This window comes from Palaemon carinicauda, chromosome 11 (assembly GCF_036898095.1).
Source record: "Palaemon carinicauda isolate YSFRI2023 chromosome 11, ASM3689809v2, whole genome shotgun sequence".
Lineage (NCBI taxonomy): Eukaryota > Metazoa > Arthropoda > Malacostraca > Decapoda > Palaemonidae > Palaemon > Palaemon carinicauda.
The window spans coordinates 87617089-87641771 of NC_090735.1; the positions used below are offsets into that span (position 1 = coordinate 87617089).

General features: G+C 45.6%; 1 protein-coding gene across 5 annotated transcripts in view; it reads right to left on the reverse strand.

Moving 5' to 3' along the window:
• Nucleotides 1-24683, reverse strand: part of LOC137650085 (uncharacterized) — a 513271-nt gene that overhangs the window by 226317 nt on the left and 262271 nt on the right. For 4 of the 5 annotated variants that reach the window (XM_068383168.1, XM_068383163.1, XM_068383164.1 and 1 more), the window contains one exon: nt 14205-14471. The exons of the other annotated variant lie outside the window; for it this stretch is intronic. In XM_068383168.1, the coding sequence (XP_068239269.1) occupies nt 14205-14471 (267 nt within the window). The remainder of the gene's footprint in view (nt 1-14204; nt 14472-24683) is intronic. 5 annotated transcript variants of the gene reach the window in all.

A 24683-nucleotide genomic window follows, 5' to 3' on the forward strand; every position in this document is an offset into this window, starting at 1 on the left:
CAGCCAAATGCTCTCTCTCTCTCTCTCTCTCTCTCTCTCTTCTCTCTCTCTCTCTCTCTCTCTCATGTTTCGAAATCTCGTACTTCTGGCAGAAATGAAAGGCATTGGTAGAGGGTAGGTGAATGAAAACTACCAGCTACGAGAACATCAGCAAAGTTTCCAAAGACATATAGAAATTATAATGCATGTTTATTTACTTGACGTTCGTATGTTGATTGTGCTTTCATAACGTCCTCTGGAACTTTATAGCAATGCCAATGTTACATAAGGTGATAGAAAGAACAAAAAGTAAGTGGAGAACAAGAAAAAAGAACCAAGAAAGAGGGAAGCATGAATAAGAGTACAAAGCTGAAAGATGCTAACTAAAACACTGGCAACAATTAGAGATCGCTGGCAACTCATAACATAGGAATAGTAAACTGAGGGTTCAAATACCTTGTTTAGGGTGCATTTATGTAGGAATAAACAATAAAAGTTATATTAATATTATCTTGATTTCTTTTAGAAAAGAAGCGAAAGTTTGCTACAAATCTTTGGGAGCTCATAACTCAAAAACATACTTAGTCACACTTAGGTAAATTTTTCTCACTTATTTGTTGTTCGATATTAGAGAGAAAGATATCGTTGAAAAGAAGAATAAAAATCCCACAATTCTGTCAGACAATATTTTGATTTTCTTTTTACATTTTTTTTCACGATTATTTTCCGTCTAGACGAGGAAAAAAAAATAAAAATTCATTAAAAAAAAACAGAAAGGAAAACCAAAATTCTGTCTGACAGAATTGTTCGGTTGATAAAGTAGTTTTTATGGTATAAGTTTCAATACAATTGGTAATATAGTAGTCGGAAAAAATGTACCTAAATATTTTTTCTAAATCATGATTTTTGCTAATAAATACAAAAGTTTTTGATCAAATGACTTGAAATTTTTCTATGATGAAGGTATTATATATGTCTAAACCATATATAGAAATTGTGTAATTTGGATCATTAGAAAAAAAAATGGCAGACATGGCGGACGGTCCCCTTAAGAGACCTGAGAACTCGAACCACGTTCCATGGGGGAGGTCTCACTTCCGACTGAGGGCAGGTAAGTTCATAACTACGTATGAGTAGAGAAAGTTCTAGCGATGAAGAAATGTCCATTCCTTTCAGCCTGAAAGCTAGACTTAAGGCTGAGCGATAGCCTTTCATGGCCGAGACTGACAGGCGCATTTCTTCCGCAAATACACGAGGAACTCCGCTATTGTTCGAATAGTGGCATCGAGTGGAGAGATACCCCTTCCACGACACCAACCACAGAAGACTTTCCACTTTGCCTAGTAGACTGCTGTAGATGACTTTTGCAGGTGTCCAGACATCCTGACAGCAACTTGTTGTGAAAATCCTCTCACAGAGAGGAGATGTTGGATAGTATCCAGGCGTGAAGTCGTAATGAAGCTACGGCTTTGTAGAAGATGTTAGCATGTGGTTGTTTGAGCAGATTGTGTCGTGGAGGGAGTTCTCTTGGTAGCTCCGTTAGGAGTTGCAGAAGGTCCGGGAACCATTCCGCGTGATGCCATAGAGGAGCTATGAGGGTCAATGAAAGATTGACCGATGTTCTGGTCTTGTTGAGCACCCTCCTCATCAGACAGAACGGGGGAAAGGCGTAAACGTCGATGTTGTCCCACCGTTGTTGGAAAGCACCTTGCCAGAGAGCCTTGGGGTCTGGGACTGGGGAGCAGCACAGCGTGAGCCTGAAGTTCAGGGCCGTTGCGAAAAGATCCACAGTCGGAGAACCCCACAAAGTCAGGACTTTGTTGGCTACTTGATGACCCAAACACCACTCGGTACTCACTATCTGAGACGCTCTGCTCAGATTGTCACCGAGCACATTCCTTTTGCCTGAAATGAAGCGTGCCGATAGTGGTATCGAGTGGATTTCGGCCCATCTCAGTATCTCTCCTGCTAGATGGGATAGCTGCTGCAAAAAAGTACCTCCTTGTTTGTTGATGTAGGCCACTACTGTGGTGTTGTCGCTCATCACCACCACAGAGTGACTTTTCAGGTACTGTTGGAACTGTTGAAGGGCCAGGAAGACAGCCTTCATCTCTAAGAGATTTATATGGAGATACTTTTCTGACTCTGACCAAAGGCCTAAGGTCATGTGGTGCAGCACGTGGGGCCCCCACCCTTTCTTTGAAGCATCCAAAAACAGCATCAAATCCGGGGGGAGGACGAGAAAATCCACTCCTCTTCGTAGGTTCTCGTCTGCCACCCACCACTGGAGGTCCGTCAGTTCCGCAGGTCCCATAGTAATCTGGATGTCTGGGAATCGTAACCTTGATTCCACCGGGACTTGAGTCGCCACTGGAGGGTTCTCATCCTGAGGCGACCGTTGGGAACTAGACGAGCCAGCGATGAAAGGTGACCAAGGAGACGTAACCACAATTGGGCTGGAAGTTCTTCTCGTCTGAGAAAAGGACTTGCAACCTTCCTCAGCCTTGCTAACTTGTCGTCTGATGGGAAGGCTTTGTGGAGATTGGTGTCTATAATTATGCCTAGATATACCAGTCTTTGAGTGGGAAGCAGTGAAGACTTCTCGAGATTTACCATGATCCCCAGATCTTGGCAAAGTCTCAGAAGTTTGTCCCGGTGTTATAGAAGGGATGACACCAAGTCTGCTAGGATTAACCAGTCGTCCAGGTAACGGAGGAGACGGATGCCAATCCTGTGTGCCCATGAAGATATTAGGGTGAACACTCTGGTGAAAACCTGTGGTGCTGTGGAGAGACCGAAGCACAGCACCTTGAACTGGTACTTTTGGTTGTCTAGGCTGAATCTTAAGCACTTCCTTGAAGACGGATGGACTGGGATCTGGAAGTATGCGTCCATTAGGTTCAGTGTACAGTGAACCCTCGCTACTTCGCGGTTCGACCATCGCGGATTCACCACTTCGCGGGTTTTTTCCATAACCCATATATATATATACATATCGCGGATTTTTTTGAAATTTCGAAAATACCGCGAAATCTGAAGACCCCCAAATACGATATTTTGTTACCTGTAATTCCATTAATACTGTAATTAGTAATATCTGCTCTTACTGATTGTTCATTGCATTACATATGATATATAATTCAGCACAGAAAGAAATAAAACACGAAAAGAGAATGTGATCATACGATATTACAGTACTGTATACAGTACGTAGTAAAATTAAATCGAACATGAAACGCAAATCAGATGCAGTCATACCATATTAGAATGGTGTAAGGCTGCTGATGGCTACTATACTACAAATGTAATGGATGTGCATCTTTTCCATGATTCTTTTGTATGTATACGTACGTAGTACTGCATCCAATAATATTCTTTGTTGCAAAAATCACATTTCGAATAAGCGTACGAGAGAGAGAGAGAGAGAGAGAGAGAGAGAGAGAGAGAGAGACATCCTACAAAAGAATAAAATAGCATACGTAAAGCTATTACGTGTATTATTATTGTTATTATTATTATTATTGTTGTTGTTGTTAATAAAATTATTATTGTTATTATTATTATCATTATTATTATTATTATTACTGTATTATTATCATACGATAATTCAGTACTGTATACAGTACGTAGTAAAATTAAATCGAACATGAAACGCAAATCAGATGCAGTCATACAATATTAGAATGGTGTAAGGCTGCTGATGGCTACTACTGTACTACAAATGTAATGGATGTGCTTCTTTTCGATGAATCTTTTGTATGTATACGTACGCAGTACTGCATCCAATAATATTCTTTGTTGCAAAAATCACATTTCGAATAAGCGTACGAGAGAGAGAGAGAGAGAGAGAGAGAGAGAGAGAGAGAGAGAGAGAGAGAGAGAGAGAGAGACACACATCCTACAAAAGAATAAAATAGCATACGTAAAGCTATTATTATTATTATTATTGTTATTATTATTATTGTTGTTGTTGTTAATAAAATTATGATTGTTATTATTATTATCATTATTATTATTATTATTATTACAGTACTGTACTGTATTATTATCATTATTTATTATTATTATTATTAATACTGTACGTACGGTGTGCGCGGGGTATCTTGTATGAGTTGGTAACCTACGCATCATATACTGTAAGACGGGTTGTGATTGGTTCAAGCGCTGATAGATGACGAATCAGAACTCAAGTTTTGTTATCTAGCCTGTGATTGGTGTTTTGCCCTCATCTCCAGCTTCCAGCATCTAGGTTCTCGCGGGCCCGTGTCGTCCACTCTCTGTTCCCGCGTATCGCTGAGTAGACGTTCTTAAGTTTGTGAAGTTTAATCTGTGCTGTGTGCGACCTTTTTAAGTTGAACTTTTTGTCAAATCCTACTGTACAATGCCTCCAAAGCGTTCTGCTTCTACTAAGGCTGGTAGTGAGCCTAAACGCCACCGAAGGATGACGACGATTGCTGAGAAGGTTACGCTTCTCGATATGTTAAAAGACGGTAGAAGTTACGCGTCCGCGGCGCGCCATTTTGGGATCAACGAATCTACTGTTCGCTATATCATGAAGGACGAGGCGAACATTAGAAAGACGGCTGCAATCACCTTTAGCAGATCAGCGAAGCGAGTCGTTACAACGCGTAATAAAACGATCGTACGCATGGAAGGTGCTTTAGCTGTGTGGATTGCTGACTGCCGGAAGAAGAACATAGTCTTGGATACAAACACCATCCGAACAAAGGCTTTGAGCTTGTATCAGAATTTTGCTGCAAAGGAACCTCAAGACGACGATGGCAACCATGCTGAAGAAGATGATGATGCAGATGATCCTCAACCAGGGACATCCACTGATTCCCAGCCTCAGAAACAACGTTTTTCCGCCAGCAAAGGATGGTTCGCGAAGTTTCAGAAACGCTTCGCCCTGAAAAGCGTTTCCCTGCATGGGGAGGCTGCTTCGGCTGACACTGCCGCTGCTGAAACTTACGTGAACCAGACGTTCAAGAATATTATCGCCGAAGGTGGATACAAGCCGGAACAAGTCTTTAATATGGATGAGACCGGCTTGTTTTGGAAGAGAATGCCGTCGCGAACTTTCCTGTTCAAAGAGGAAGCCAAAGCCTCTGGCTTTAAAGCATTCAAGGATCGCGTTACCCTCGTGATGTGTGGCAATGCTGCTGGATTTATGCTAAAGCCGGGGCTTATTTATAAGTCGAAAAATCCTCGCGCTTTGAAAAATAAGAATAAGAATCTCCTTCCCGTGTACTGGATGCATAATCCAAAAGCATGGATTACGAAGATGCTGACCTCCAACCGGTTCCACCAGTGTTTCATCCCGCAAGTCAATGAATATCTCGTAGAGAAGGGCTTGCCATTCAAGATCCTTCTCCTTATGGATAACGCTGGTGGACACGCAACTGACCTGTCGCGTGAGGGCGTTCAGGTTGAGTTCCTGCCACCCAACACCACGTCATTAATTCAACCGATGGACCAGGGGGTTATCAGGGCGTTCAAGGCCCTCTATACGAAGAATACCTTGGCGGACCTCGTTGCGTGTGTGGATGCTGCCCAAGAGGATGAGGATGAAGATTTTAACTTGAAGGCGTACTGGCGGCAGTACACCATAGCCACGTGCCTGAAGAATATTCAGAAGGCACTTCAAGAGATGAAACCTGCAACTGTGAATGCGAGCTGGAAGAAGTTGTGGCCCGAGATTGTTTACGACGACGAGGGATTTACACCTGCTGAAATCCAACACTCTGCAGTATGCAAATCTGTGCAGTTGGCTGCCATAATTGGAGGTGACGGGTTTGGCGACATGACGACTTAAGACGTCGACGAGTTGTTGGACTGCCATTCCCAGCCCCTAACTGACGCAGACCTCGAAGACCTGACGAAATCGGCAAGCGAAGAAGAGAGTGAAACCCAGGAAGAAACCCAAGAAAATGTCGAAGAAACGGGCTTAACACTAGAATGGCTTGCCAAGGTCTGCAACCATATAAAGGAGGTGAAAGAAATGTTGCAAGAGTGGGACGAGGATATGGTTCGGTCGATGCAATTCTGCAACAAGGTTGATGACATAATGACTCCCTACAAGATGCTCTTAGATCGAAAAAAGAAGCAGCGGCAACAACTTCCGATCACAATGTTCTTCCAGCCTCGCAAAAAAGAGCCAGTTCCTCCTGCTACTACGCCTTCGGAAGAAATTGAAGAAGTTGAAGAGGTGTCCCAGGAAAAGACACCTCCGTCTGAAGAGATGTAAAATACTACCTGGCTGCACAGTAGAACACATCATCAGCTTCATCATCATCATTTCTACTGTGCAGCAAATTCATCGCCATCATCATTCAAGTTTTTCTTGAACTTCTTTCGTGGTGAGTACAGTAACAATCTTTATTTTTTACTTTAATATTCTCACATTCTAATACTGTATTTGTGCCTGTTTTATAGTTTAGTACTGTACTGTATGCATTAAGTTAAAGGGAAGGTTTTAAAAGTCTACATGTTGTAACCTATCATATTTTCTTTTTTTTAAATTTACATTTACGTACGTAAAACAATCTCTCTCTCTCTCTCTCTCTCTCTCTCTCTCTCTCTCTCTCTCTCTCTCTCTCTCTCTCTCTCTCTCTCTCTCTCTCTCTCTCTCTCATAAATTGATTTTTTTTGTTTAAAATTTACATTTACAGTACGTACGTAAAACAATCTCTCTCTCTCTCTCTCTCTCTCTCTCTCTCTCTCTCTCTCTCTCTCTCTCTCTCTCTCTCTCTCTCTCTCTCTCTCTCTCGTAAATTGTTTTCCTGCTTTGCTACGTACAATATGTACTGTACAGTACTGTATGATTTTATATAGATACGGTAAATTATATTTGTAAGGTAACATATTTTGTAAATGCTTTTACTGTAAATACTGTACTGTATCATTATTTATCACTATCATCATGCGCGTTAAATGCCTTGTTTGTTCTGAGCGTGGTTGTTTACTGAGCGTACAGTACTTTATGACGCCATCGTTTCAGGCGGCGTCATAAAGAAAAACATTTCATTTGGAAGTCCTAAGAAAAATAAAGTAAAACATTGGTAATAAAAAAATCAACATACTGTATAATCAATATAATCGATGCAAAAACTAACCTATACATATATGTGTACACTAAATGAGTTTGTTTCTTCATTATGATCAGAGATGAACGTAAACAAAACATTGGTTGCCATTTTTTATCGTGCTTTTTAGGTGTTTAGGAAACGCATGATATAAAATCGCCTTTAATATTTGTGCCTGTTTTAGTTTAGGGTGCTGTAGTACATGCATTAAGTGTTCTGTACATTAAAGGGTAGTTTGTTAACAGTAATACGTACAAGGGAAGGTTTTAAAAGTCCGAATATACATGTTAAATAAATAGGTAAATATGATGTCACTACTTCGCGGAATTTCACCTATCGCGGCCGGGTCTGGAACCTATCTACCACGATAAACGAGGGTTCACTGTACACATGAAGTCTTGTGGTCTCACTGCTAGTCTGACCATGTCTACCATCTCCATGCTGAACGGAGTTTGTTTGACAAACTTGTTCAGAGCCGAGAGGTCGATGACTGGTCTCCAGCCTCTAGACGCCTTCTTTACAAGAAAGAGTCGACTGAAGAAGCCTGGAGACTTGTTGAGGACCTCTTGGAGAGCGCCCTTCTACAACAGGGTCTGTACTTCTGCCCGAAGGGCTTGCCCCCTTGCCGATCCCATGGCAAGGGAGCTCAATGACACTAGATTCGTCGTTAGGGGAGGTTGAGATGTGAATGGGACGCGATATCCCAGACTGATTACGGAAATCGTCCAGGAATCGGCCCCGAGTTGCTTCCACCTGTCTGAGCAACTTTGTAGGCATCCCCCCACTGGTGGACATGCAGGGGGACTGCCTATCCTAGCGGTTGCGGCCTCGGCTACTCCCTCTAGGATTCTTGCCTCCCCTGGAGGACTTTTTGCCTTTCCTATCCTGGACAGGAAAGGGCTTAGACACCACGGTCTTCACTGCTGTCGTTGGTTTAGCGGTCTTGGTTGGACAGGACTGCTGGGGTGCTGGAGACTTATAGGGCTTTGATGTTAAAGCCCTGTGAAAGAGGGAGTCTTGATGAGACTTCCTCCACCTCTCAGCGGCCTGTTCCACATCCTTAGGCTCAAACAGGATGGATCCTTCTAAAGAAGAATATCTGAGCCTATTGATCTCGGTGCTAGGGACCTTCTGATGGAATCTCTCAGCCACCGCATCCCGACGTTTCGGGATGGTGTTTGCCCACAAGTTCAAGACTTGGTGGGCCAGAAACTAGATCGTGCGAGTGGCTAAGAGAAGGAACGTCTCCATAGCTTTCCTGGTACGTTCTTTGGAGAAATCCTCAGAGCGTATCAGGATACCCAAGGTCCCTAACCAGATGTCGAGCCACGAAGTGGCTTGCATAGCACACTTCGCAACCTTCTCCTGGTTAAGGATCTCGGTTGCCGAGAACGAGACCTGCCGGTTGGAGTCTCTCTCAAGAGGGACTCCTCTGGTAAGCTCTTCCAATGAGTGGTGGAGAGGAAGAGCTAAAAAAGGCTCCTCCAAGATCTCAAAGTACCTCCTCTGCTGTACGCGAGGAGGTGGAAGGAGTTTGTTGGTGGCACTGAAACGGTTGGAGGAGGACATCTCGGAGAGCTGTACAGCGATCTTGTCTCTGGTACTCTTAACCCCCTGAGACCAGGGCAGAGCTGCACTGGCCTTAGAGGGTTTCTGAGTACCGAATACACGGTCCAAGACAGTGTCCTTGCCCTCTCGAGGAGGGAACTCTGGGTCGTAAAACCCATTGAGAGCCCTCATTAGAGTCAGAACTTGCCAAAACACATGTTCTGACTCTTTCTGTTCTCCTCCTGACGTTGGACTTGCAGCGAAGTCTCCTGTCCCCAAAGGCTCTTCTTGGGGAGAGTCACGGACGTTCTCCGAGTGGCTAGTTGGCTCCGTCCTGGTTATTGTAGAGGACTTTGGCAATGTCTTGGAGTCCTTAGATTCTTTCCTGGGAAGGATGTAGGACTCTAACATTGAAGATGGTAAGTTCCTTCCAGCCCCCACTTGAGAAGACCTCTCAGCGCGAGGAGAGGCTTCCCTCATAGGTGCAATGGAGGAAAGTCTCACCTCACGTGATTCCCGAGGACTTCCGGTCCTCATCCGACAGGGAAGGAGAGATAGTCTGGGGAAAAGAAGGAACCTGCCTCGAAGGCTTGCGTGGAGTCAACTTAGCCCTTGGAGAAGTTACCATGTCTGGAACTCCTCTTTTTCTCTTCAAAGGGGTAGAGACAGCCAAGGATCTGTGACCTAATTCAGAGAAAACAGGCTTGAACGCCTGTGTCACTGCTCAGATTAGTGCACCGAACCAAGACTGTTGGCTGACAGACGCGCTGTCAGACACCCCCTTTGAAGGGACAGGGATAGAAGGATCTCTGGGAGGAGTTCTCATAGGTGGGTTCGCCTGGAAAGGCTTAGGGATCCTGGACCCCTCTGGATGTTTCAATTCCGCCACAATATGCGCTGTTATGCGTTTGCGGGGAGGGGAATGAGGTGATGGCGACCTTGCCGTGCATTGTTCAGCAGTCTCGCTCGCGGGAGGATATTGATGCTCGCGCGGGGACGCGTAATGTTGGTCGCGCGATGGAGAATACCAGGAATCGCGCGCGGGAGACTGATGGCGCACAGGAGTGCGCGCGGGAGACTGTTGGCGCGCGTAGGCGCGTAGGATAAGGGCGTTGAGTGCGCAGGCGCGTAGGACAAGGGCGTTGAGTGCGCAGGCGCGAGGGCGAGAGCTCGCGTGTCCCTGAAGAAGTCGTAGGGCACGCGCGCGCAGGAGAGATACCCCTGGCGCGTGGGCGCGCAGTTGAAGCCTGTGCTGCTCGTGGGTGTGCGTCAGAATGATGGCGCACAACTGCAAGAGAGGATGGGCGAGGGCGCGCGCGCTTATCCTCATGGATGCATGCAGGTGAATGCGCATCGGCGCGATGGCGAATGCTGGTGCGCTGGAGAAAGCTGGCGCATAGGCGAGTGCTGGCGCGTTGACGAGAGCTAGCGCGTGGGAGAAGTCAACTTAGACTTTCCAACAGCGCCCAGATCAGAAGATCGTGGGCGCGCAGGAGAGATGACTGCTGGGCGTGGGCACTGGCGCGCAGGAGATCATTGGCGCGTAGGAGAGCGCTGGAGCGCGGATGAGAGCGCTAGCACGCAGCAGAGCTCTGGCGCACAGGAGGTTAATGGCACGCAGAGTAGCACTGACGCGCAGGTGAGGGTTGGCGCGCAGCTGGGCGTGGGCGAGTATCTGTTTGCGCAGGCAAAGCCTGGCGCGCGGAAGACCATGGCCGCGTATGCTCAGGTGCATAGCGAGTATGGGAAGTATGCGGGCGTTGGCGCAAACGCCATTGATGCCCTGTATTAGGGTTAAATGACGAGGCCTGACGAGCGTGGAGGTCAGGTTTCGTAGGCACGTAGCGCGCATCAGCATCCAGGAAAGGCGACGGCAGGTCAGCAGGTCTGACGGGTGGGAGGTCGATGTGTCCTTTGAAAGGATGACCTTCCACCGAAGGGGATCGCAAACGATCCGCAGAAAGGTCCAGGACCAAAGCAGGAACAGTCGGTGATCGATGACGAGGCTCCTCTGCGGAGGACTGCAACGAAGATGTAGAATCAAAGAGGCGTCTCCTCACCGCAGATGGAGGAAGGCGAGCCTTGCGACGAATACGCCCTCTGGGAGCCGTTGGATCAGCAAGCTGACCTTCTGCAGTCCTCCGAAGAGGAGTCTCTGTAAGTGAACTCCCCCGAGGGAGAGAAACACCAGCAGGAGCGACTGTTGGACTTAGTTTCTCCCTCGTTGGTTGAACAGGAACGGGAGAAACTAAGCCGTCAGCTACTGTAGGGTTTGAAGAGGCAGAGGTGATGGGTGATACCGCATTGGATACCTCTGACACCACAACGTCGACAATCGACAGAGGATCAACCTCTGCCGGAGGCGGCGATTGCTTGACAGCGGCACCCAACCAGATGTAGTCTAGTAAGACTTCCTTGGAGGGTGAACCCTCGAGCCCCAAGGAAGACCAAAGCTGAAATAAAGGGATTAGTGACAAATCCTCCCCCGGGGGGAGAGGTGGAGTTGCTTCACTAGGGTAAGCAACGCCATCTTTCGAACCCCTAGTTTGGAAAACAGTATAACGGTCTACGCTACCACTCGACAGTCTCTCGAAAGAGACCGACCGAGTGGGAGTTTTGGAGGAGGTTTGAGCAACGGAAGAAGAGGCCTTGGGTTTTTCTCCTTTCAAAGAAACCTTCGAAGGAGAAATATCCCATTTGGACTTCTTCTGTCGCCGCGAAAACCTCTCCCATTGGGAGGTAGACCACTCCCTACACTCACTACACTTGTTATCTCTAATCACACCGTTGACCTCTACAGGAAGGACAAAGGGCGTGAGGGTTAGTCTCGACCGCCGACATGAATGATCCACAGGGGCGGTCGGGTAATACAGGGCAGTTGCGCAAAATAGCAGAGGCCAACTTTTACACACAAAACTGTCAAAGAAAAAGCAAAAAACCATTAATGGCTGCCAATGAGCGGCGAGGATGACAGCAGACACGTCCGACTACCATCCGAGCCGAGAGCAAAGTGAGTTCAAGCACAGGTGTGTGTGAAGGGGGGGGGGTAGCAAGCTACCCTCCCCTACCCCCACTAACTAGCGGTGTGGGTAGTAAACCCTCGTTAAATTTTAATGGCTCGTCATTTCAGCTACGCCGAAAGTCATACCCCTATTAAATAGCGTGGTTTGTATTCCAGTTACGGAACAAACTTAAGTATCTTTTTCTTAGAAAATTTACTAGCAAAAAAAATTGGTTGTAAAGTTAAAATAGTGTTACACCACTTCACCTGGGAACTACTTCATGAAGTGTGTACATTAAAACTCCATGTGTCAATTTCGTATGACCAATAAGCAACCTTCCTGAAATCACTTCTGTCCTTTTAGTGTTTTGTTCTGATGATTCCCATGGAGAAACAATTGGCTTTATTCAACTTATTACTGTCAGATTTATTATGTAACTATGAAATGTTTCACGACGGTTATACAATTTTGAGCGGATACTTTAATAACCTTTTATGGTAAACCTATTGCTGATTTAGCAGCAACATCTGCCTTTTCATTTGAGGTAGTAGGTAGGCCAGGGCACCAGACACCCATTGAGATACTACCACTAGAGTTATGGGGTCCTTTTAATGGTATTGAGTACTACATTGGATCCTTCTCTCTGGTTACGGTTTATTTTCCCTTTGCCTACACACACACATACACCAAATTGTCTGGCCTATTCTTTACATATCCTCCTCTGTCGTCATAAATTTGACAACACTGAGATTACCAAACAATTCTTCGTCACCCAAGGGGTTACTGCACTGTAATTGTTCAGTAGCCAATTTCCTCATGGTAAGGATAGAAGAGACTCTTTAGCTATGGTTATAAGCAGCTCTTCTAGGAGAAGGACACTCCAAAATCAAACCAGTGTTCTCTGATCTTGGGTAGAACCCTGGCGTCTGTACCATGGTCTTCCTTTGTCTTGGTTTAGATTTCTCTTGCTTGAGGGTTCACTTGGGCATGTTGCTCTGTCTTGTTTCTCTTCCTCTTGTTTTGTAAAAAGTTTTTATAGATTATATAAGAGATATCTATCTTAATGTTACTGCTCTTAAAATATTTTTTCCTTTTCCCTTTCCACACTGGGCTATTTTCCCTGTTGGAATCCCTGGGCTTAGAGCATACTGCTTTTCCAACTAGGGTTATAGCTTAGCAAGTAATAATAATAATAACAACAACAACAACAACAATAATAATAATAATAATAATAATAATAACCATAACACAGCCAGGAATCTAACAGATTTCGATATTTATCCCCTTTGGAATAGAATTTGTTGAGGAGTCCTTTATTTTGTAATACTACTGTAGTTGGTTCATATTCAACTAACATTTTAGGGCTTCTATGGCACTTCCTGAATCGGTATACTTGACAAACTTCTGATACACTTTATTCTCAATTGTTTTAATAACCTCAATTCCTAACAAAATCAAGGATAAGTCACAGGTAAATATTGATGCTTCACTAGCTGACTTATTTTGTCTGAGAATACTGCACCACAGCCATCAGGCATTGGAGATTTACAGCTATTATAAATAGATATATCATAATAAGATCCTTTCTTGTGATTATGTTCGAAAGCAAATCGTTTATGTTGACGGAGTATAGCTACATTTTTTTTTCTAAAAAGAGCATGTTTTTTTCTTTAAGATCCAAGGTGGAGAAGGAAAAGACGGTTGAATAAGGTTCATTCTGATGTTAGTAGATTGTAAGTGTCTATTTGCTTTTTTTGGGAATGGTGGTTCATGATTGTTAATAAATATATCACTTTGCTGGGGAATTAGTGGAAGGTATCTTTGAAGCACTTTGCCTTGTTATGAAATTATGATGTACTAACAAGGATAATTTCAAGCTTTCACATATTATTGACATATTGGGGGGAGATTTAAAGGCTCCAGTACAAAGTCTCAGATGTTGAGTGCTGCTGGATCTAAAGACGTCAAAGTAGCTTCAGGTAGTAATCCTTTATAGATCAACAGTAAAGTTGAGATTTTTGCACCCTATATAGCCTATGGCAACTTCATCATTAGGTGGAGATCATTTTGACAGTTAGATTTGATCCAAGATATATGTACTTTTCAATTCATGCGAGCATCAAATATCAGCAAAAAAACTTTTTTTTACCTTTTCTTGAAATTGGGATTTGATCATACACCATTATGAGATTTATATTAATAAAATAAGGTATTTTAAGCAGTTAGTTTGGTTACTTCTTTGGTAAAATATGTTTTTGTTGGACATTACCTAATCAAGATATACAGAATACAACTTGCATGAAATGCCACACACACTCAAGTATATTCAATGAATAGTTCAAAAATTTCTGTATATGAATATGTAATGGGAACTTCATCTGTTTGTAATATGATGAATGTTATAGTCATTGGATTTTGTTAGTGAGCACACAAAACTGGGTAATACAATAATAAATAACTTAATTTATATTTCCATAACAAACAAAATAAGAAAACATCATATATCCGACTAAAAAAAAATTAATCTTAATGTTCAAAAAAAAAAAAAAATTACATGTGAAATTAGTTACAATTTTTTTTTTTAAATTACCGTATTTGGGTCTTGACTTGGGTTAGTGTTCTTAGGTCGCAGAGATTTAACTGGAAGTGGACAGGGTGTAGAAATAGTCCCAATCAGTGTCACAGGCGGACTTCTAGCTCCCATCTGCATAGGAGATGACATGGCAGTAGATGTATGTAGGAGTGACGAATGACTGGTTGATGCAGCTGGAGCACTTGGTAAGGACACTACACTGTTATGTTTGCCTAACAATCCCCCACTGCTTTCCGTGATGGTATCAAAGACAGAATTCAAACTCTGAAAATAATACTGAAAGAATCACAATCGAGTTGACTGTCCTTATTTAGAAAACAAATAAATCATTATCATTTAATTCTTTGAACCACTAAGATGTATTCTACATCTATACAATTTTGCTCACTTCAGCCTCATATAACATAATTCATGTCAAGTAATTTCCAAATATTTTCACTTCCCTCAACTATCTACACATGAAAATCTTACAAAATACATACAGTAATACCTTGAGATCCACAAGTATAATTTCTTCCTGGACTGACCTAGGAAGTCAATTTGCTTATAGAGTATCTCAATTAAAATTTCACCATATAAAAAAACTGAAATATTTAATTCGGTCTGGCCGTCTAAAAATACCGAAATCAATGATAATGAAAAAACGTGTTAATTGCTATACTATAGGCATATTGAATACTCACACGCACAATGATGTATTAAATGATTACTGTAATATGAATTAAAATGTGGTTTTATTATAAGTTCTTACCTTCAAGACATTGATTGAATGATTTGAAGTTCTCTGGCATCCTGACATTGACGGTCAATGATGCCAATATCGTTTATTATAAATAAAGATTGAAAAAATATTCAATCAAATCCAGAAAATTTAATAGATTATAAAAGTTAAATAGCATTAAAAATACCTATTCCTGATATAAATCTAAAAATTCCACTAGCATTGTATGACACATCATGTCCAAGGATCTTGGCAAGGATGAACCTGCTATCTTCACCCCGAGCATCAAACAGATATCTATTTCTTTCTGTGCTATGAGTGGGGCATTCAGTTAACAAATGCCTCGCTGTCAAGGGTATTAAACAGTTGTCACAATATGGTTGGTGTTGGCCAGCCAGCAGAAACTCATGTGTCATCTGAGCGTGACCAATGCAGAGACGACAAAGAGTAGTCTCACATTTTCGGGGCATCCCATTATATCTACAATGGGATACACCAAATGCAATTTCTCTCATCTTATTTTTGCTTAAACTATCCCAATGCTGTTGCCAATTGTTATTAATAGAATTCTTAATTGCTGGTAAAAAAAATCATTACAAAGAATGGGATACCTTCTTGGTAGCAATTCGGCTGCAGCACTCTTTGCCCGTGAATCTGCCTCTTCATATCGAGACACACCTACGTGGGCCGGAACCCAGCAAAACCGAACTGTTATACCTTTTAGGCCAATGATTAAAAGCCACTCTAAGATCTTTAAAACTAAAGGGTTACTAGAATTAAAACCTTCTAAATCTTGAAGGACACTTCTTAAATCACTAAAAATGGTAAAATTGCCCTCCTCTTTCAATGCTTTTTTCTCAATAGTGGTTAGTATGCCATAAAATTCAGCAATAAATATGGAAATTACTGGAGGAAGTGCACCTCTACAGTTAAAAGAACTACTATATACTCCAAATCCAATGCCAGCATCAAATTTGGAGCCATCAGTATATATAAATGTTGATTACCTATGTTCCTCAAAACGTTCCATAAAAAGAGACCTAGCTTCTATTTCAGTCATATTTTTAACACCAATAAAATATTTACCTAAAGATATTTCTGGTAATTTCCACGGAGGGGTTGATGATATCTTAAATGGAAGCACCTTACCTCTAATTATATCATGACTGTTTAATAATTTTTTTACCGGAAAACCATGAGGTTGAGGAGATTTTGGGTGCAACCCAAAAGTATGTTGTGTGCCTTACAAGGCTTGCAGCCTGAAAGGTTAGAGAGTTAGGGAGTCTTTACAACCTAAACTAACACTAAATAATGGAAGACATTCGGTAAAGGTTAGAGGTAACTCTCCAGCATCAACAAGGAGACTTGGGATAGGTGAGGTTCTAAATGCTCCTGTGGACAATCTTATACCAGTATGATGTATTGAATCTAATATCTTTAATTGGCTTGGGCTTGCTGAGGAGTATATTTCACACCCATAACTAATTTAAAAAAATTAAGGCCTTGTATAATTTTAAAATAGTTTTACGCTCTGCCCCCAATGATGTATGGGACAATACTTTTAAAAGATTCAGAGCCTCAAGACATTTAGCTTTTAATGCCTTAGAGTGTGGGACCCAGGTCAACCTACAATTGAAAATCAATCCTAAAAATTTAGCTTCACCTACACATGGAATCCGTTGTCCTTTCGTGTATATATCCGGGTCTGGATGTACTCCCTGGATACGACAGAAATGGACGATAGTAGTTTTGCTAGTTGAAAACTTAACCCATTCAAATCACTCCACTGAATAATTTTATCAATTGCGAGTTGTAGTTTTCTCTCAACCATTGCCATTCTAGCTCCAGCAAATGATATAGAGAAATCATCCACAAATAGTGTAGAGAGGATATATTGGGGAATGACTGAGGATATCCCATTAATTGCTAGTGCGAATAGAGTCACACTCAGCACACTACACTGGGGAGCTGTTCCTTCCTGACATTTACTCTCTGATAGAGTTTCCCCAACTCTCACTTGAAAAACTCTATGTGAAAGAAATGACTGAATAAACAGTGATAGCTCTCCTCTTAAACCCAGTTCATGTATGGTTTTAAGTATACCATATATCCATGTAGTATCATATGCCTTTTCAAGGTAAAAAAAAGACTGTCACATGGTGCTGTTTAGAAGTAAAGTCTTCACAAATAAAGGACTCAAGTCGTGTCAACACATCAGTTGTTGACTGCATTTTCCTGAATCCTTACTGGATAGGTGATAAAATACCTTTCTTTTCAAGGTACCACATCAGTCTTGCATTGACCATCTTCTCCATGATCTTACATATGCAAGATGTCAATGCAATTGGTCGATAGTTTGCTGCTAAAAACTTTTTACCAAACAAGAAGTACTTAAAATTTTGTTTAACTTTGGTTATGATCAGCTAATCTGAAAGCGCTGCTACTTACCGTATCAAAATATGGCATATATACGTATGGCATATTTCTTTCATATACATAATTTCTCAACTTATTAGAAATATCTTCATGCCAAATATTACACCATCACAAATATGTTACAGGAAATCAGTTTCCTTACAGTTTGTCTTGTTATTAGGTATAATGAGAAAAAAACTCTCTCTCTCTCTCTCATACGTATGGCATATTTCTTTCACATACATAATTTCCCAACTTATTAGAAATATCTTCAAGCCGAATATTACATCACAAATATGTTACAGGAAATCAGTTTCCTTACAGTTTGTCTTGTTATTAGGTATAATGAGAAAAAATCTCTCTCTCTCTCTCTCTCTCTCTCTCTCTCTCTCTCTCTCTCTCTCTCTCCGTATTTTGATTTTTAATACAGTTAAATCTTCATATTTCTTTGAAAATTCTTAAAAAATTATTTCTATCATTATACAATGGTTCGATTATGGGAATAGTAATGCATCAGAAGGAAATCACTTGATTTGCCTCTCGCCTTCCGCCAGAAATATGACGTCATCAGACCTTTTTTCTTGAATTTACGGTAAGTTGTACTAATCTCATAACTAATGATACAGACCACTAAAACACTTGACTTCGTTACTCGGTGTTTCGATGAAGGGAATGCTGTAATAAGATTACTCGGTAACACAACGAAAGGAAATCATTCGGTTTGTCAGCGCGCTTCCGCCTGGGACATGACGTCACAAGACACATGACGTATACTCTACGAAGAATGACTTGCAAATTATGTAAATTCATTTTCTTTTTTCTTGCAAGAAATGAAAAGGAAATATTAACTTACCAAGCAAAAGTATTTCATTTTCATAATAGAAAAGGAAATATGACAAATTCGAAGATAATTTGTATTTTTCCTAACCATACAAACCTTAGCTATTTACATTGGGTTTACCTTTTAGCGCAGCTGAAATGGCGAGCCATTAGAATTTAACGAGGGTGTATTACCCCCGCGCTAGTTAGCGGGGGGGTAGGGGAGTGGTAGCTAGCTACCCCTCCCCCCCTCACACACAGGTGAATGCTCACTTTCACTTAGAGTTAGGACTTGTCTTGGGGGACAGGGCTGGCGGGCAAATATGTGTAAATAGCTAAGGTTTGTATGGTTAAAAAAATACGTACAAATTATCTTCGAATTTGTCATTTGTTCCGTAACCGAAATACAAACCACGCTATTTACATTGGGTGACTTACCGCTTAGGTAGGGTGGAAAGTCCCCAGCCATACTGGCTTTGGCTTTACCCGGGGACTCAGAATCCGAGTGAGTCGCACTCGAGAAAATGAGTCCCTGCATCTCACAAGTTCCTTGCTATGGGTATGGGGGACGCGACAGTATTGACTCAATACTCGGAACACACGGAAGCATGGTTTACCTGCAGAGGTTCGAGGTCAGCTATGCAGAGACCAGGATGCTGCTTCCCCGTAGAGGGGATGATGAAGAAAGAAATAAGGGCCAGACATACTTCTTTCATTCATGCAGACTATAACCTGATAACAATGCCCTCAACCTTCTGCTACCTGTCCAAAAAGGAGCCTGAGGTTAGACCAGCTGTTGTGTAGCCACCACAGAGCGATAGAAAACGTATCGAAACTCCTGTGGGTCACGCCCTGCAGGAAGCGGGCTGCGAAGGTCATTAGACGCTTCCAGACTCCAGCTTGTAGCACCTGCGTCACAGAGTAGTATTACTCGAAGGCGAGGGACGTTGCGATGTATCCAACATCGTGCTGTAGGGCGACGTGACGGGGGAGGGTCTGGAGACAGGTCGAGATGAATGTCCTTGAATCCGAGCTGAAGAGGTATACTGGTGACTCTCCCCCGTGTCCTCCTTGTGCTCCCAAATCGGCTGCAACTGAGGACAAACTGCAGCTGTTCCCTAAGCTAACCTCTCGATTCCTTTACTGGCAAGAAAGAGAAGGTCTTGGGACATCAGATACAGGATGGAGACTCGAAATCTTGAAGGAATTGGACCGAAGGGCCGGGACCCCAAGATTCTGAGTCTAGCCAACAACTCAGGAGCGAACCTGAATGTTGCCTTCCGCTCTTCCTTAAAAAGGGCGGAGTCGTACGAGACCAAGAAGATTGCTTACACACTGGCCGCGGCCAGAGTGAGCAGGAGACCCATGACGGAATACAATCCGAAGCCTGTCGTAAAGGGTCTTGAGAAGATCTCTTGAGGGACTAAAAAGTCCGAGCCATGCTCCAAGTTGGAGGTCTCCCTCCGACTAGGGCAGGGACGATCGTAGCTTCGCATGAGCGAGGAAAGATCCAGCGGGCAGGAAAAAGTTATTCCTATAAGCCTGAAGGTCAGAAAAAGGCTGAGAGACAGGCTTCATTGCCGAGAGCGGAAAGGAGTTTCCTCCCGCCGAAAGGCAATAAGACCGTTATTGCTGGAGAAGAGGCCTCAAGGGAAGAGGTATATCTCCCACGGCACCAACCACCGAAGACTCTTCACTTTGCCTGGAAGACCCCTGCGGATGACTATCGCAGATGACGCGACCTCCGTCCCGCGACTGTAGCGGGTTGTCTCTTCTTGAGGAGGAGGCGTAGTGTCTCCAGGCATGAAGCCGAAGCGAAGCCCCGGTTCGTGAAAGATGATGTAGTGTGGTTGTTTGAGTAGTCTGTGTCGTGGGAGAAGCTCTCCCGGGAGTTCCGTCAGGGGAAGCAGAGGGTCCAGAAACCGTTCTGCGCATAGTCCCAGTGGAGCTCTCCCATTGAAAGGTTGACAGACAACCTGGTCTTGTAGAGACCCATTCTCCACAGACAAAACGGAGGGAAGACGCAGGCGTCGAAGTTGTCCCACCATTACCGGAATGCATCTTGCCAGAGTCTCGGGGTCTGAGACTGGGGGGAAGAACAGCGGAAGCTTGAGGTTCCAAGCTGTCGCGATCAGGTCCCCCAGACCAGGACTTGCTGGTTACTCAAGGCCAAAGACCCCCAGGTACACTCTCTCTACGAGGCTCTGCTCGGATAGTCGGAGAGAACATTCCTCTGCCTGGAATGAGAGAGCCGATGGTGGTATTGAGAGTATCTCAATCATCTCGGTATCTCTACTGCAAGATGTGCAGGTGTGAAAATGCGTCCCCTCCTGGTTAGAACACACCAGAATCATGAAGTCGACGCGCACGGAGCGACTCGGCAGGAGCTGTAGGATCTGTAGAGGGGCCAGACTACGGCCCCTAAGCCTGCCTGAATGATGGAGAGGTATCCTTCAGGTCCTGACCATAGGCCTGGACCGGAACATGCCCCCCCCCCCCCCCCTTTTCTTGGACGAGTCCGAGAACAGCATCAAGAATGTGGGGAAAGGACGAGGATATCCACTCCCATCATGAGGTTCCATAGGTCAACACCCATTGCAGGTCTAATAGTTCCGCTGGTCCCATAGGGGCCAAGAAGTCCGGTTAATCGTTGCCTGAAACCACCGGAACTTGGACCGCCCCACATGGAACTTATCCTGAGGCGACCGTTCGGACTATAGACGGGTCAATGAGGAAAGGAGAACTAGGAAACGTTCCAAGGTAGGGCTGAAAGCTCTGCTTGACTGAGAACAGGTACTGCGACTCTCCTCAGCCTTGCCACAGTCAACTGAAGGGAAGGCTCGGAGGATGTGGCAACAGAATCTGGCGTCCCCAGGTGGTCACCCATCCAAGTACCGACCAGAACCGAAGTTGCTTAACCTCGCTGGACGGACGAGAAGCGGGGTTTCCAACGTGGTAAGGCCGTTGACTCAATATCATGGCCAGATACTCCAGATGTTGAGGCAGAAGAAGAGAAGGCTCCTAGCAAAATACCATGAACCCACACTCATGGTAAGCATCCGGAAGCTTGTCCCGGCGCTGAAGAAGGTCGAACCCGAGCCTACCGGAGTTGACCAGCCCTCCAAAAAGCGAAGGAGGCGGAAGCCTGCACCTGAGCGGCCATGAGGAAAGCAGGGAGAGTTCTCTGGGGAAAAAAACCTGCGATGCCACGGCGGGATCGCCACACTGCATCATAAGCAGGAATACCTGCAGTCTAGGCTGAATTCCACGAGCTCCCTGGAAGATGGATGGAATGGAAACTGAAAGTACCCGTTCTTCCAATCCAGGGTTTCAGGAGTCCTGTCGCCTCGTTACCAGTCTGATCGATTCTGCTGTTCTACGCTGGTCGAAGTTTGTTCGGCAAACTTGATCAGGGCTGAGAGGTTGACTACGGAACTCCCGTTTCAGATACTTCCTTACAAGAAAGGATCGACTGAAGAAGCCGGGGGTGAAGCCGTCGATGATCCTATGGAAGACCTTCGCCTGAGGTATGGATCATTCTGCCCAAACGGGCAACTCTTGCCGACGCTATGGCATAGAGGTTCAGAGACACTGAATTCGCTGACAGAGACGGCAGGCGCGATATCCTTGGCTGATCACAGAGATCGTGCGGGAATGGGCATCGGGAAGCTGTCATCCGGATGAGTAACCTTAAGCATCCTCCCAGCGTGAAACCTGCAATCCTAGAGTTCGTGAACTCTGCCGCTCCCTTTAGGACTATGCTCCCCCCCCCCGGGGGAGCCTCCCGTGCCATCTGTTCCTGACAGGAGGAAACTGCAATTGGACACCTTGTCTCAGTTGTCGTAGCCGATAACTTAGGCCGACGTGGTTGAAAGAAAAAGGCGCTGGAGCCCTGCAGAGTCTGGAAGAAAGCGCCTTGGAGGAGTGAAAACGGAAGTCGACTTCCTCCGCACAGCCGCTGTCTAAGTCTCTGTCCTTGGGCACAAACAAACTCTTCTCAAGGATGGCCCTAGCTCTGGCACTCTTCAGACCCCGAGACCAGGGCAGAGCCGCACTGGACTTCGAGGCCTTCCGAACGTCAAACACTTCATCCAAGATCGTGTCTTTGCCTTCAGGGGGGCGATGACTGGATCCATAAGCCCGATAAGTTGCCTTTTCAGGCTTAGGACCTGCCAGAAGGTATGCTCGAATTCCTGCTGTTCTCCTCCCTGCGGGCTGGCAGCTAAGTCTCCTGCCCCAGGGATCTCTTCCTGGGGTGAAACGTGGACATTCCCACGGGTAGTCGTGGGACCTGGCGAATCCTTGAGGAGGATTTCGGGACGGTCTTGGAGTCCTTGGATTCCCTCCTGGGAGGGGTACAGGATCCCAACAAAGAGATTCGAGGGGCCCCTTCCTCACGAGATGATTCTCCTCCATGAAGCGAAGTCTCCCCCCTTGGTGCCGAGGGGAAGACTACCGCCCCACTGGACTCACCTGAGGACGGAAAGGCCTCGTCCACGGGAGAAGGAGAAAGCCCTCGAGCAGGAGAAGGGGCCTTCGCGACCGACCTCTTGGGAACCAACTTCGCCCTGGGGGAAGTCACCACGAAGTCCACTCCTCTCTCTCTCTTCAGCGTAGGAGAGACAGCCGTTGGTTTGTTACCCTGGTCGGCGAGTGCTGGTTTCATAACCCTCACTAACGCCCACGCCAGAGGACCAAGCCAAGTCTGTTGCTCCAAGGACACAGAGTCCGAAATCCTCGCTAAGGGGAAAGGGATCGGGCGATCCTTTGGAGTGGACACCACAGTACCTGCCTGAAAAGAAGGTGAGGAAGAATGATGTACTAACCTCTCCTCAGTAGTATCCTTGTCCTGCACTACCAACCTGTGTTTGGGTGGAGGCGATCCCGAGCGTTGTCTAGGAACACGCGTTCCTGCTGCTACCCCTGGCTGCGAAATTCGCCACGAAGGATGGTCGCGCGGGCGTGCAGGCGAATGATCGCGCGGGCGAGTGGGCGCGAGGGTGGGCAGGTGAATGAGCGCGTGTCCGAGGCGGCGAACGCAAGCGTTGGCGCGATGACGAGGAAACGCGCTGCCGCGTGGGTGAGGAAGACCGCTGGCGATGTGGATCAACAGGAGATCGGTGGTGAGCTGGTGAGCGCTGACGCACAGGTAGGCAATGGCGCGTTGTGGCATGGTGACGCGTTGGCGAGCGATAGCGAGCAGCGTGTGCCGGTGAGCGATCGCGCGATGGCGAGCTAGTAGCCGGCGAACCATGTTCCTTCAGAACCTCCAGCTGACGAAGCGTTGGAGAACGTTGGCGCGCAGGCTGTAACACACGCGGGCGGTCCGGAGATCGCCGAGAAACAGGTGATCGCTGACGCGTAGAACGCTGGTGAATAGGTGATACCAAAATCGCCTGAGCGCGCTGACGAGCAGGTGAACGCTGGTGAATAGGCGATACCAAAATCGCCTGAGCGCGCTGACGAGCAGGTGAACGCTGGCGAGCAGGTGAACGCTGGTGAATAGGCGATACCAAAATCACCTGAGCGTGCTGACGAGCAGGTGAACGCTGGCGAGCAGGTGAACGCTGGTGCATAGTCGATCGTTGAAGCGTGGGAGAACGCTGGCGAATAGGCGATACTAAAATCTCCTGTGCGCGCTGGCGAGCAGGTGAACGCTGGCGAGCAGGTGATCGCTGGCGCGCAGGTGATCGCTGGCGAGCAGGAGGTCGACGCGTGAGATCCTGTGAAGGGACAGGTGGCGCGGCGCGTTCACGAGCAAGAACAGGAAGATCGCAGGCGCGTTGGCGAACACGTGCTTTTGACACACGCGCTGAACGATGTCGCGTAGCCACAGGGTCAGAAGACTGATGGCAAGCAGGGAGCTCAGCAGGAACTGTAGGATGGTCAGAGACCGCAGGGCGATGATCCTCAAATGAGCGCTGACGCTCAGAAGAGAGCTGATGAGCAGGAGAGCGCTGGCGAGGAGGGCGAACATCAGGAGAGCGCCGACGAGCAGGAGAGCGCCGACGAGCAAGAGAGCGCTGACGAACAGGAGAGCGTTGGCGAACCAGAGCGCGCTAGCGATCAGGAAGCGCTGATGAACAGGAGAGCGCCTGTGCGCTAACACTGAGCAGGAGCAGGCCGGAAGACCGTTTCCTGTCCGCCGGGAGACTGATGTCCGTCGGAAGACCGTTGTCCGTCGGGAAGACCGTTGCCCGTCAGACTGCTGTCCATCTGCATCAGGGCGGATGAAGGAGTTGTAGGCTGCAAACGTAGATTCAAAAAGGCGCCTCTTAGCACCCTTATAGGGAGATGAGAGGCCCTTACGACGAGGCGGACGGTGAGCCTTACGGCGAAGGAGGCCAACAGCAACAGCAGCAGAAGAATCCTCCGAAGAGGAGTCTCTATGAGTGTACTCTCTTGCGAACGAAAGAGAAACACTTCGTAGAAGAGACTGGTCAGCCAGTGACCTAAAAGGAGCAATCCTCCGAAGAGGGGCTCCTGCAGTTGCCCAGCCCCTTGAGCGAAACTGCAGGTGT